The 15,379-nt window shown below is 43.6% G+C and overlaps 1 protein-coding gene across 1 annotated transcript in view; it reads left to right on the forward strand.

The window, feature by feature from the left end:
• The first annotated feature begins 805 nt into the window (after nt 1-805).
• Nucleotides 806-15,379, forward strand: part of Svep1 (sushi, von Willebrand factor type A, EGF and pentraxin domain containing 1) — a 177,861-nt gene continuing 163,287 nt past the window's right edge. The window contains exon 1 of the mRNA XM_052717725.1: nt 806-1,514. Within this exon, the coding sequence (XP_052573685.1) occupies nt 981-1,514 (534 nt within the window). The 5' untranslated portion in view covers nt 806-980. The remainder of the gene's footprint in view (nt 1,515-15,379) is intronic.

Genomic DNA, 15,379 nt, shown 5'->3' on the forward strand with positions numbered 1-15,379 from the left:
GGTGATTGTGACAACTCTTTCACTTGTTACAAGTTCCTAGACAGAGTCATGTCAATTTTTCCCTGCTCATACTCTTGGGACCTATCGGACATCAGAAGCTGCTACATGAAGGAAAGAATGAATGAATGCGTGAATTATTAAATGCAGGAAAGGCGTACAGTAATTCTGCATTTGCGGTGCGCAGGGCTGAGTACTACTTCAACAGCCTGTGATTTCAAAAGGTCCTCAGGAGTCCGCACCACTGATCAGGCAGGCCCTTCGGGGAAGTTATGCAAATATTCACTTTGGGAGGCTTAGACACCCACCCTCCCCCCCATCCCCGAGAGAGGAAAAGAAGCCCAAAAGGTGAGCAAGCAGTTTTCAAGGCATGTTTTCAACTCCACGAGGCCCCGCGCATGTTTTCCTCTACAGTGTTTCCAATTACTGTGGCACTCTCGGTATCCAGATCCATCTCCAGCGAATTCCTCCGCAGCTCCTTGCCAGACATATGGGATCAATCAGTGCGCTTGTGAGGGACTGTTGACAGCATGACAGGCGAGGGGTTCTGGTGTCATGGAATCTCCAAGAGTCTTTAGCTGGATCCCAGGGAAGAGCGAGGGGGAGGAGAGAGATAGAGGAGAGATAGGGGAGAAGGAGAGGGAGAGGAAGGAGAGGACAGACAGAAAAGGAGGGAAGTGGCTCTGGCTTCACTGCCCCCTTCCTTCAAACATTTTATAGGCTTCGGGAGAGAGAGGGGAGGAGGAGAGAAGCGAAATAGCGGAGAGCCAAAGGACCAGAGCTCTCCAGTCCCTCCCGAGTCCCGTCCCTGAGCTGCCAGACGAGTCTGGATCGTGTCCCCAGTGTCACAAGCAAGAGCTCTGAGGCTCGCGGCTGCTATCCCCGGTCCCCTCCGCCTAGCTCAGGCTGCCAGGCTCCTCTCCACGCTCTGGGGGACTGTCGCCTTGCACTCTCCGGGGGGCCACCGCTCGGTCCCCAGCGCGATGTGGTCGTGCCTGGCCTTTTGTTGCTGGGCTCTGGCAGTGGTGTCCGGCTGGACCAACTTCCAGCCCCTGGCCCCGTCGCGCAACTTCAGCTTCCGCCTGTTCCCCGAGGCCTCGCCTGGGGCTCCGGGCAGACTGGCCGTGCCACCCGCGTCCGGCGAGGAGGAGGCGGTGGGGAGCAAAGTGGAGCGTCTGGGCCGCGCGTTCCGGAGCCGCGTGCGGCGCCTGCGGGAGCTCAGTGACCGCCTGGAGCTCGTCTTCTTGGTGGACGAGTCGTCCAGCGTGGGCCAAGCCAACTTCCTCAACGAACTCAAGTTCGTGCGCAAGCTGCTGTCTGACTTCCCCGTGGTGTCCACGGCCACGCGCGTGGCCATCGTCACCTTCTCGTCCAAGAACAACGTGGTGGCGCGCGTGGATTACATCTCCACCAGCCGGGCACACCAGCACAAGTGTGCGCTGCTCAGCCGCGAGATCCCGGCCATCACCTACCGCGGCGGTGGCACCTACACCAAGGGCGCCTTCCAGCAAGCTGCGGTAAGACCCCGACCCCCCCCCCCCCCAGGCCAGTGCTCCCGGGTTCCTCCCGCCCACAGCCCCTTCTCCAGGCCGGTTCAGCCCCAGCAAGGCTTAACACGCCCCAGGCGGGGGCGAGCGCTTTCAGCCGCACAAACTGGACCATTCTCCTGCTGTCCTTGTGTGGGTGCAGAGGGACAATGGATTTTAAATGTTTAGTGAGGTGTCAGGCATCTTAAAGGATCCCTTTGAAGGATCCTAGTAGGAAAGGATCCTAAATCTCCCTCTCATATCCACACTTGTGTGTGACCAAGCCGGAACAGGTATGGTTTCACAAAACGTCTGTGAAGACGGGACATGCAGTGAACTGAGGCCAGCCCTGGATCTTTGACACATTGTAGAAAGAGCGCACAGTAACTTCGCTCCCAGTCTATGTTTTGTTTATTTGTTTGTGACAGCCTCTCCTGCTTCCCAAACTGGTCGCCAGCTTACCACACAGCAGAGGGTATCTGAGTTCTGATCCTTCTGCCTTGCCTCCCAAGCGCTGGGATGACAGCCATTGGCCACCAAGACTTTAATGCTCCAAATCTTTAATAAATAAATGTTCAGCATCTGACAAAAGTCAGTTTCACATGGCAGACCTTTATAAAAATGTATCTTTTTCCTAACTTCAAAGTAATACGTAGCTAAGCATAATTTGGAACACAGAGAAATATTTAAGGCAGTCCAGCAAGTCAGTGTTTGTAGAGTAAATGAAACAGAAAGGAGTGGGGAACCCCTCATGATCTCTTCATCCTTAAAATTCCAGTTGATATACAGTTGAACATGGTTTAGTATGTGTATTCATATATTATTTCAACAAACTTGCTAGCCTAGGGTTTTGCAGCCTGCATCCTTCAGCCGTTACACATGATTCAAATGCACATTAGTTCATAGTATCCTGTGCCCTGACCATGGATGTCCGAAGAGGAAACTGGATCCCCTGAGTTACAGGCAGTTGTAAGCTGCCATGTGGGTGCTGGTACCGGAATTCAAGTCCTCAGCCTGAGCCAGTGCTCTTAACCACTGAGCCATCCCTCCAGCCTCATGACAACCGAGTGTTTTGAACTAATGTGTAGACAGCGCACCTTCACGTCTTTTAAATAAGGAACTCGGGAAGCCCCCTTTGATTACTTCCTTAGGAGGGCGTCCTAAGTCCTTTATTTGGTAAACTATACGAACATTTTTAACTTCTTAGTCTACTGTCACCTCTGCCACTGGAGAGTTGTATACACTTACATTCTCCTGTTATGTGCACCTGAATATATGATTTTTAAAAAGCATTATTGCTAACTTGATAGCTAACTAGAGGCATTGTTCTGGCAAGTTCAATTTTGATCATTTTTGAGGAGGAATATTAGCTACTGTATTTAGCGGGCATTTGTCTTTCTTTCTTTCTTTTTTTTAAACCTGGTCATAGTTTTTGCCCTTTTGCTATGACAGGGATATTTGTTTATTCTTAGTGGTTTGTATACACTCTTTTTGTAGTGAGGCCAGGAACCCTTTTTGTATATGCAGCAAATACATTTTCCAGTTTGCTGTATTTTATCTGTTTAGTACAGTCCCATTGAATGAACGGTTTAAACCTTCATTTGCTTAAATCTATCAAACTTTGCTTTTTAAGATCCAAACCTGGGTAGCTGTGGAGAGGTGGCTCCCCAGTTAGGAGCACTTGCTGCTCTTGTAGAGGATCTGGATTCATATCTCAGCACCCAGTTGGTGGCTCACAGCTATCCTTAAGTCCAGCTCCAGGGGATCCAACACCCGCGTCTGACCTCCCTGGGCATCAGGCAGGCACAATATACAGACATGCAGACAAAATACTCATACACATAAAATAAAGAAGTCTTTAAAAAATCTTGTATTTTCTTATATTGCTAGAATGACTGTCGGTTAGAACAACTCTCTTACTGCCCAAACCAGAAATGCTTTCCACCTAGCTGTTTTCTTAATCTGGAACTTGCTTAGGGGTCCCATACAAAGATGTCTCATTTTTTTAAATGTTTATTGTTCCAGCTCACTAGCTTGCTCCCTACTCACTCATTCTCTCCCAATTTATTTGAATGTCTCTTTTTTAAAAAGATTTATTTATTTTATAAAATGCACATGTGTGTCTGTGAATGGATGCCGGATCACCTAGAACTATAGTTACAAACAGTTGTGAGCTGTCATGTGAATGCTAGGAATTGAACTCAGGTCCTCTGGAAGAGCAGCCAGTGCTCTTAACCTCTGAGCTATGTCTCCAGCCCCAACTTGAATGTCTCTTTAACCACCTAGTAAATGTGAATGGGCACTTGGCCCCTCCTGGTCTTCTAGTTTATCCTCTCTTATCTTAAACTGAACCAAAATGATTCAGTTACCATAACTTTACAACATATTTAAATGTGAGATAGTGAAGAATTTCCCCTTTGTCTGTCTGTCTTGTCTTTTTCCATCAGTCTTTCCTAGGTGCTATATAATGTGAATTTTTAAATTATTTTTGTATAGTTTCAAAGAAACTAATAAGTTTTTTTGTTTCAATACACAAAATATTGAAGTGATTAGGAGTTACTACATTTTTATAATAGTGCTGTACTCATTTATACTTTTTTATATCAATCAATAGTTGTGTTTTTTCAAAAGTCCTGTGTAGCTGAAAGTTTTTCTGTGTCCCACCTGGTCTGCAGCCGCTCAGACCCAAGTAAACACACAGAGGCTTATATTAATTATGACTGCATGGCCATGGCTCAAGCCTTTTGTTAGCTAGCTCTATATTTTAAATTAGCCCATAACTATTAATCTATGTATCGCCACATGTTCCATGGCGTTATCTACGTCCCATTACATGTTGCTCCTTGGGCGGCTCTCTGGCATCTCTCTCTGCCTTCTTCCTATCTCTTCCTTTGAATTTCCTGCCTGCTGCTAAGCTGCCTTGCCATAGGCCAAATGGCTTTATTTATCAACCAGTCAGAACAACACATATCCACACTGTACAGAAAGATATTCCCCATCACTTCCCCTTTTCTGTCTAAACAAAAGGAAGGTTTTAATTTAACCTATTAAAATTAAATATAACAAAACAGTTATCAAGCAAGAATTACAGTTAAAATATCTAGTCTATTTGTATTTTGTAAAATTAAAGAAAATATTCTATCTATCTTATACTTGTGAGTATAAATTTCATATCTAATTTATCTTCTATCAGAACCATGGAAAATTATAATTATCTAGTCTTCAACTACATCAAAGACCCCAGAAGGATACAATATTACCTAAGTAAACAGGAAGAGCATTGTGAGCAACTTCCAAAAATCTAGAATGACAGAGACAGCTGCTTGCCTCAACAGTCATCCAAAGTTCTTTTCAACTTTCCCTTACGGTACTTGACTATCGGTCTCGTGCTAGTATTTAGCCTTAGATGGAGTTTACCACCCACTTTGGAATGCATTCCCAAGCAACTCGACTCCAGGAAGACCTGGCCCTGGCTCACCTGGGGCTGCTACTGGCCTCACACAGTCCATGGACTGGGCCTCGATCAGAAGGCCCTCCTGAACTCTCTCTTCAAAGTTCTTTCTAAAGTAACCACCTCCCCACAGTCCTGTAAATCCTTTTAAAAATTTAGACCGAATTAGACTCAACATTATTGTCTGTGACTCTATCCTTCGTGGACCAAGGACCAAGCCTCGGCTCTCATACAAGCTGTGTCAATGCTCTGCCACTGAGCTACAGCCCCAGGTTTCTTTTTAGCTTTTTATTATTCCTTTTAACCTTCTGTCACTATGAGACAGGGTCTCATTAAGTTGCCCAGACTGATCTTGTATTTATGATCCTCTTGCCTCAGCTTCCTGAGTAGCTGGGATTACATGCCTGTACCAAGAGGCCCCATTCATCTTTTACAGTTTTATTTTAAACAATTATTCTTGAATTATTAAAATATTTTTAATTTTTGCATCTATATCTCTTCTTCATGCATATATGCTGGTCATATCATCCCTTGTCTCTTCCCTCCAGCATGCCCTAGCCTCAGACCTCCAACATAGATCCCATCTCATGTCATGTCTTTATTTTTTTATTTTATTTATTGACTGATTGATTGATTTTGGTTTTTTGAGACAGGGTTTCTCTGCATGATACTCCTGACTGTCAGTGAACTTGCTTTGTAAACCAAGCTGTCCTCAGACTCACAGAGATCTACCTGCCTCTGCCCCCCAAGTGCTAGGATTAAAGGTGTGAGCCACCACCTGGCTTTTATAATCCACAAAGTCCAGTTAGTGCCACCATCTGCACATGTGTGTGTATAGGACAACTCTTACTATACTGACCAGGTCATCCTAGAACCTTCCCATGTAGCTGGGACTACAGACAAGGGCCACCAATACTTAGCAATCAGATTCTTAGTAAAATCTCTTAGACTCACTGTTTTATTTACTCTTTATAAATTTTACTTACTAATAATGTATAGGAAATGAAATAATCAGAAAAGTTTCCTGTAAACATGCTATGGTGTGTTGATGTGTTGATACATTATATATATGTATATACCTGCATATGTATGAGTGCTTAAGTAGTATTTACCTAAAAGTGAAGAAATTGTCCATTCTCTTTGGGTTTTTGTGTCACCATGCCCCCTTTTTTCTTCAGCCTACTGTTTATAACAGGAAATTCACTTCTACTCTACCAGTTCCTTTTATGGTCACATGATTTCTCATCCTGTGATTAGCTATGATTGGACAGGTAGGCTGCTACAAACAGCATATTATATGTTTGTCCATATCTTTGACCATCTTGTAAGTGCAAACTTTTAAAGGGACATCATCGCATCTGAGAGTATGTGTGTGTCAACTTGCTCAACAGAAAATGGCACCAGATTGCACTCCCATGTGTGGTGACCATGTTGGTACTAGGAGGCAGACTGGGCAACCCAGGCCAGGTTTTGAATACTCCTTGACTCTGTGTGTGAGGGAATGCATTCCTCTGTTAGCAAGGCTAAACATGTCCCCATGTACCCTGACCAGTTCTGTAACTCCCCGTTTTTGAATACACATTTGAGCAACTGGAGGATTGTCACCCATTTTTCACTTGGCATGGTTCTTTTTCTTCCTGGTTGGCAAAGACACTTTAAATCCTAGTGCAGCCCTCAGATGAGTTAGATGGTGCCTACCATGTTATCAATCCACTGATCCTGGTTTTCTTTTCCTTTTCTTGCACATGCTATGACACTTTAAAGGCTATCCCCTTAAGGGGTAAAGTAAGGACTGAGGGATGCTCTCTGTTTCTTGAAATAGTTGGCCCAGGTAGAATCTGCTTTTGAGCATACCCTGGTCTGACATCCACTCCCAATACTCATCAGAGCATCACAGCTGGCCCTGTTCTTAATGTCACTCATTGCCCTCTTTGCCAAAGGAGAACACAGCTGCATTTGGGAAACCGTGCCATGACCCAGCTCTTCTGTTTGGCTTCACCAGGCTTGCTCTGGGTTTCTGAGAATGATGATTCCTATAAGTGAAGTGGGGGATGCTTTTTTGGGCGAGGCCACAGTGCTCGCCTCAAAACCTGTCTTCAGCTTTCCCCTTCCAAATACTGCATACTGTCTTGGAAAGCAGAGTTGCCAAAACAAGGCTCCTGGAGTATTTATTCTCTTTGGCACCATCTGTGACTAGCAAGCAGAGGTTTCTCAAATGTTTCTCTTAACTGAACTTTGCCCTGACTTTATTCTCTTTCCTCATTTTGGTTATCAGAAGAGACAGAGGTCAGTGGAGCCAGTCCCTGTTCAGCCAGAAACCTACATGTCTTTCTTATAACCTTTGCAGACCTCTGATGGGCATACTTAGATATAAAATAGAGTATTTAGAGAAAAGTGATGGGAGAGAACCAGTTCTAGGAAATGGTGCTAGTGGGGCTATGAATGAATTTTTTTGCATAGAGAGCACACAGGTGCATTTCACTGCCAACTTAGTTTGCAAATGGTAAGCCGTAGAGTTTGGGTTCAGATATAAAACTTACACAATTCATTGGAAATGAGATCATTCACCAGATTCCCGTGTGTTTGCAGAATAGTGACTCTTGAACTGTTTGTGGCTTGGCCTTTATGTGAAGTACATAAATATACAAGCACAGATAAACACCTTTACCTCTTACAAGTTAAACACTTTATTTTTCTTCTTGTATATTTCTTTTACAATCTTATGTGTGTGTCTGTATGTGGACTTGTGCATACGAGTACAGTGCCCAATTTTGAAGCTGGAAGAGGGTATTAGATCCACTGGAGTTGGAGTTTTAAGTGTTTGTGAGCTGCCAACATGGATGCTGGGAACTGAACGCAGGCCCTCTGCAAATCATGTGCTTTCTTAACCACTGAGCCATCTCTCCAGTTTATTCCTTATTCCTCTCACATAAAACCTGACTCTGAAGAATTTCCATTACTAACATAAACCTTTCTCAGCATATTTTTGATAGCTTAAACAAGAAGGATAATAGCTTCCTGCTCTTGATATGTGGTGTTAGAACTGTTCACCCTTTTTTGGAGTGTGTGGGAGGATGCCTGTGCTCATCACACTTGATTTGAATGGGTGAACTTCAGTGTAGGCACACTTTCTTTAGCTGCTACCTCTGGCAGGCTTCAAAGAGTGTAGGGCTGGAATAGTGAACTCTGTAGCCAGCACTAGCCCTGGGATGTGGGCTCCTCCTGCCTTGCTATCGCTCTGTACACATTTCTATCTACATGTCCCTAATACAGTGCACTTTCCCTCCTTCTCTCCCCCTCCTCCCCCTTCTCCCCTCTCCCCATCTCATCCTCTGTCCTCTCCTCCTCTTCCTTCTTCTCCTTTGAATGTTTCTACTATTAGGAAGTCATTCTAAGATCTCAGACAGAACAAAAAGTAAAGACAGCCAACTCCACTTAAGGGAGACTCTTGTCACAGCCCACATAATATTTTCCTAAATGTCTCATTGAGAGAAACTTGAGCTTATGCTCACCCTTAGCTTCAGGGTGTTTTATCAATGAGAAGAAAGAGCAGGATAGATGCTGACATATCTGATGTATACCAGAGTCAATAAAATTGTGTTTTTAAAACTGTTCAACAGCATGGTAAATTGTCCAGAGGTATGCAGTATCAAAAACTGCCCACCATAGAACTGAAACTTCTTTGGCAATTTTATTTGTCATTACTTGGATGTTATGGCATACATCCTAATGCTAGCAACTGGGAGGCAGAGTCAGAAAGATCAGGAGTTCAAGGTCATCCTTGGCTTAGTCGCAAGTTTGAGGCCAGCCTGAGCTACATGAGACTTTATCAAACAATGTTTATAGGAATAAGGAAAAGCCAGGCAAAAAAAATATCCAGAATATGAGCAGTGTTTATCTACAGGGAATGTATTTACCAATTTGAATATCTCTGTTGCCCTCCATTTGTAAATGTAGTTATAGTGAGCGTGTTTAACTTACTAGGAAGTGAAGTATCAATCTCGTACTTAGCAAAGGTGACAGCAAGGGGACAACACCTTTGGGACTTTGAGAGGTACAACCTGCTATGACTGCTCTCAAGTATAAAATGCTTTTCCTTTTTTTAAATATTTATTTATTTTATGTGTGTGAATGTTTTGGCTGCAGGTATGTGTGTGCACCATGTAGGTGCTGGGAAGCAAGCCCAGGTCCCCCTGAAGGATAAGAAGTGCTCCAAACTGATGAGGCATCTCTCCAGTCCCCCCAAATCCCTTTAAAACATCAGCTTCTCCCCTTAATCTTCACGAGAATGTAGCATCCTACCCCACAGGACAGCTCTACTTGCAGAACCAAGAGAATGTCCAAGTTTATCGTCTGGAAGTCGAAATGAAAAAATTCCAGTCTTGTTTTGTCAGACGCCTGAGGCTGTAGCTTTGAGTCTTTCAGGGGTCACAAGCTGTGCTGGATGCTGGAGTCACCCTCTCTGCCCTCCCGCTCACTCCAGCTGTTCTTTACTCCCCCTAAATTCACACCGGCTCTTGAGACCCCAGGCACATAGAAAAACCTGCAAACTGGTGGCAGTAGCTCTTTCGGTGCCCGGAGACCTCTGTGAAGAGGAGACCCGATAGTCAAGATGTGACGCCAAGTGTGTGTTGAGGCTGCGGATGGTGGAAATAATTGACTCCTTGATGAGAAGTTGGGAGACAGTGGCCTTCCTTGGTTTGTCTCACATGGATAGGTCAGTGACTAATGTTCTGTCAGATTCTCTCATTTTTGCTAATAATGAGCATCAAAGACCATTTCTAGGGAAGAGAGATATCCTCTAACATTTGATGCTATCCCACGTAAAAGCAATTGCATCAAAGGATCCATTGTTCGTGCTTAGTTCTCCTTCCCTAGCTTCCCAACTTTACTTGTGAGTTTTGTCCTGTTCACTACAAGGCAGGCTCTTGGCTTCTTGTCATCAGCAGAGATATGGGTTGCTTGCTAGGGGCATCTCTTTTCATCTTGGCTCACTTGTTTTGCCTTATACCAATGTCATCCTATTTGCAGAATAAAACTGTACACATTAGTCCCATCCTATAGCCTCACCTTTCCAACTGAATCTGAAATAGACCTTGAGGAAAAGACGGCATTTCATTTGCTTATTTGTGGTTTTTCCACAGCACCATTTCCAGACAGGCTTTGTCTTTTTAGTTACATTTCCCCTTAAACTGTGCACTCTTGACTTCTGAGTATGGCTTCAAAAGTGATGATTTGGGGAGGTTGTTACTGGAATTTTCTGGCCCTAAAGATACTAGAGTTAAGGCTGTTTGTACACAGCTCAATCTAATTAGTAAAACCTCACATGGTAAGTAAGCTGCAAAGGACGTTATATGAGATTTTGTTTTCTCTTGCCCTAGATTCAGTGCCAAGACCCATGGCTTGCAGTAAGGAGCACTGTGCATTCCACATGTTAATGAGAAGCACTAACAATTGAGAAGAATATGTTCCTCAGAGTTCATGGGTCCCGTGCAGATCTGCCCCAGCAAAGTCAATCACATCCCTCCCTTCCCACTGCCTAACACCTTTCTCTGGCCTCTGTAAGCAGGCAAGAAGGAAACAGAGAGAAACAGAGCATGAATGCAAGTGTTGGATTTGGGTGGAGAGCAGTATTCTTATAGCAAAACAGATTTCTCCTATCTCTCGTGTTTTGTGTTTCCCTTGCTCCAGCTGGGTCGAGGGAAGACCCACATTCTATGTGCCAGTTGCTAATTTAGATGGACAAAAGCCTTGATTTGATTCTGTGACTAGAAATACAGTCAGTGTCTTGGTTTAGATTTGGACAGAAGTCTAGCCCAGGAAGAGCACTTGAATGTAAGAGGTAGCTGATCTGGGAGGTGATCCAAACAGCTATGGGTGGGAGAGGAAGGAAGCGAGACAAGGATGGGAAGGATTGCCAAGGACAACACAAGTGGTAGTTGGTGTTTAATTCCACTGTGGAGCACTGGGGGCCAGTGTCAGCTCAAGCCACAAGCCTTAAGCATCACAACTGGAGGCAGCAGGGATCTCAGGTCTTTAAAAAAGCTTCTGATGTCAAGCACTGTTGTGGGTTGCTGCGGTGGTTAATTCTGTCGCTGGCACATCCTCTGCACTCTAGCAGAGTGGTCTTCAGGCAACCAGCAAAGAGACGCTGGCATGAGAACTCTGGGTAGGAGGAAGGTGACTAAGTGGAACAGGTTAGGGTTGGGGCTACGGTTCCACAGTGCAGGAGATGCCATGCCATGTATGAGGCCCTGGTTCCAATCCCCAGCACTACAAAAGCAAAGATGTGGGACTTTACGTGGGAGGAGAGACATGGAAAACAGCTGCACCCCAGTGATGCTCTGGCCGCTAAGCAAGAAACCCACAGTGGCCTAAGATTACCGCTGAAGTGGAAGGTGAGAAAAGAATGGGAGGTTCTCCAGAGAACTCACCATGGCCAGCCTTTGACATCCCACAAACCCAGAGAGGAGCGCTGACATTTTTCCTTATTTCCTCTCACCTTTTCTATTTCAATATTCCCTGTCTCTTGTGGCTCTGAGGTTAAAGAACTGAAGATGAGATTTATCTGGCAAAAGTAGCCATCATACCAACAGTATATTTCTTTTCAGGAATTTTGCAAAGTGCTTCCTTTGACATTCTCCCAAAATGTAGGAAAAATAATGTTTTAGTTGCTTTTCCTATTGCTGTGGTAAGATCTCCTGAGAAAATCAAATTGTGGGGGAAAAGTTTGATTCCGGCTCACAGCTCAAGGGTACAGGCCATTAAGATGGGGGAGGTTACAGAAGCAGGAACATGGGGTGGCTGTCACATTGCATTTGCAGTCAGGAAACAGGGAGCTAAGAGTGTTGGTGTGACTATCTTTATCCTCATGCTCCATCTAGGTCCCAAGCCTGGGTGCTTCCCACTTTTCCATAGGTCTTCCCATGTCAGCTAACCTGATCAAGATAATCTTTCACAGGTTTCTTACTTTTCTATTGCAGTGATAAAACACCATGGCCAAGACAGCTTATTAAAGAAAGTGTTTAATTTGGCTCACAGTTTCAGAGGATAGAGTCCGTGATAGCAGAGCTGAGAGCTCACATCTTAATTCACAACCACAAGGCAGAGGGAGAGAAAATCCCAACAGTCTTTTGAAACCTCAAAGCCTGCTCCCTGTGACACACCTCCTCCAACAAGACCACACCCCCTAATCCTTCCCACACAATTCTACCAACTGGGATCAAGTATTCAAATATATGAGCCTGTGGGGGTCATTCTCATTCAGCCACACAGCGGGCATGGCCAGAAGCTTGTCTACTACGTAATTCTAGAGCCTATTAAGTTGACAATCATTATCAATCATCACAAATAATACAGGGAAACTAAGGAAACACAAATCCAGGGCCTTTAGTCCATAGCTCTTCCATGGCACTCATCAGCTGACGTTACATCTCTCCAGGACCTAGAGACAGCACTCACTACAGTCTCAGGATCCTTGCACAGTGACGTGTGTGGTTAATGTCAGCACAGTAATGGGTAGTCTGGTGCGTCTCTGATTTCTCTTCTGCTCCAGATCTAGAATGGTGCAGCTGGGATTCTCAGGGGTGCTCCTCTTTTTAAATAGTCAGTGAGTTGGAATAAACCCACCCTCCTGTGGGGGCAAGAGGAAGCACTGAGAATAATGTCACACAGGTATGCATCCACACAGCTTTAAAATCTGCTTAGGGAATCACATCTCAGCTCCTAGAAAGTTAGGAGGCTATGTGGTGAGTTCAGCGGGAATCTACATGCTTTAAGCTTCGAAGCACGTGTCCCTCTATGTCACCATCAATTTACCTCTAGCCTCCTCTAGAGCCCTCATCAGTATAGGGTCTGGGAACCATTTTTTTTTTTTTCTTTCCGTGACTGAGCAAAGCCAAGTCCTTCTTGTCTCTGATGGAAATGGGCAATTATTTGGCAGAGGATCACACTTCTCCAGAACCTCCGGAGCTACTTTGTCAGCCTCCACAAGCATGCTCAGTTCTCAATAAAATGTTGATTCTATTGTAACTGACACTTGTCAGGCCTGCTCTAGCAACATAGCAGAATTAAATCATTACAAATAAGTGCTAAGTGATGGTTAATTGCCTCTAAATAATTAACCTGTGTGAAGTCATGAAATCCCCAGAAGAACAAACTTCAGTTAGGTTATATTACTGTTATCATCCCCAAAGCACAGGGGACACAATGGAGTGGGTAAGACCGGGGTCATACTGTGGATAAGTGGGTGAACTGAAATTCAGGTCCAGGTAGTCTGCATGCAAAGCTACCTCTATTATCTACATTGTATTGTCAGAAGGTCTAGTGCATGCAAGATGTACTCATGTGAGCCTGATGGTGATGTTGGTTGAAAAGCCTTTCTGGAGAGGGCAGCTAAGAGAGGAGCCTGGGTAGACAGATGACAGAGGCATTATAGAGCAGACACACAGCCAAGACCCATGAGCATTTGAAGGCTGCCATTTTAAATGATGCTGTCTGAGGCGCCTGATAATCCCTATTGGTCTCCATTGTCCTCACTGGTTCTGCCCCCTTTCAGTCCAGAGAATTGCTTTTCCTGAGTATTTTCATGTGCTGTAGCTGTATCAGCTCCCAGCTCCCATGTCAATCACTGTAAAGGCCACGACCTGTGGACAATGCAGGAATATATCAAGTAGCAAAATATCTTTCCAAGTCTCCCTTATTAGTCTAGATTTTTGAATTCTTAGGTTTAACTAATCCAAGATCAGCACTAAGTCATATTCCTTATTGAGATAAAAATGTGATTCAAGCAAAAAAAGTCAACATTTTTAGTCTTAGACACCTTAAGTGCGACTGTCAATCATGCAGCTCAAGGTTAAATTTATGGATTTAATTGGTCTTTCAACTAAATTTCGTTTATCCTAATTTGATATCTTCAAAGTTGATCCCACCCCCACATCCCCACACACACATACACAAAAATATTTTTAAGTACTTATGTATTGAACTAGGCTTTTTTATAAAATCTAATTCATTAAAAAAAATACGTGTGCATACTGGTGTGTGTGTGCATGCTGGTAAGTGTGCATGCTGTTGTGTATGTGTGTGAGTGCATGTGGACATGCCTGTGTCCAGGCGTGAGCTACGGTGTGCATGTAAAGGTCAGAAAACAACTTCAGATGTCTGTCTTTACTGTCTACTTTGCTTGAGATGGGCTTTCATCTCCATCCAGCTCAGGAGAGTGTCATGTCTCTGCCTTCTGTCTCAGCATTGGGATTCCAGGCACATGAGCTGCTGAGTGGTGTGAGTTCTGGAGATCTGGACTCATTCTCTGATTTATACCCACTAAACTATCTTCCCGAGTCTCTAAAGTGTTTCGTGAAGAGTACTCATTGTTCTAAAGGTATGCACACAGTAAACTGTACAGGTCATTTAATCCCCTAGAGACAACACTGTACTCAAAATAACTTAAAGGTCCACACCATTGAACGATGACAGATGTAAATATCACAATAGTCTCTGACTGACAGTTTAAATGCAGACATCATTTGAGTAGAACCAGAAATAGTTGAGGCTTCAGAATCTATTTTGATTTTGGAATATTTGCATATATATAATGTAATATCTTGGAGATAAGACTTAAGTGTAAGCATGAACCTTCTCTACATTTCATACACATAGCCTGAAGGACAATTTATAGAATAGTGTTAATGATTTTTCTTGTGGACAGAAGTTTCATTGCTGGAATTTTCCACTCATGATGTCAGCTTGGCGCGAAAACATCCCTATTTTGCAGCATTTGGATATCAGATTCTTGGATTAAGGATCCTGCACTTGTAATGCATCATCTAATCCATGAATAAAACTCAACTGCAAATCATTTGGGGTTTAATTTCTGCTTTTTAAAGATATAAACAGAGTACTTTGCTCCATGTTTAATTAATGTGATTATTTGTACAAGCAAGTATAAAAAAGAAAAAAAACACAACAAACTTCCAAATATCATTTACTTGGAATGCTAATAAATGTCACAAATTAAATGTGTTTTCAAAAATAAATTTATGTAACTATAACAAATAAAATACATCATAAGTTCATGAACTTAAAAGTCTCCCTTCAATCCTCACCCCTTTGAGTGTTCCATTTCTTTGTAGATTTGACTTAAAATCTCTCTGGCTTTCTGAAGTGTTGCAGACTAATGTTGTTGAAGACTGCATATTTTCAATAGAACAATTGGCTTTCCTGCATTTTTCACACATTCTGAACACCTGCTGATGTTTTCCTTCCTGGTTATTAAAATACCGCATAAAATGCATCATTTCTTTCCTAATGACCTTGGATCATAAATAATAGCTTTTATACTTTCTCAGAAATACTCTTACACTTGAATTTTCTTAACTTCTACACCATCATGCCCTGTGTCTGA

The sequence above is a fragment of the Peromyscus californicus genome, unplaced genomic scaffold, assembly GCF_007827085.1.
Source record: "Peromyscus californicus insignis strain IS unplaced genomic scaffold, ASM782708v3 Scaffold_5__1_contigs__length_169319896, whole genome shotgun sequence".
Classification (NCBI taxonomy): Eukaryota; Metazoa; Chordata; class Mammalia; order Rodentia; family Cricetidae; genus Peromyscus; species Peromyscus californicus.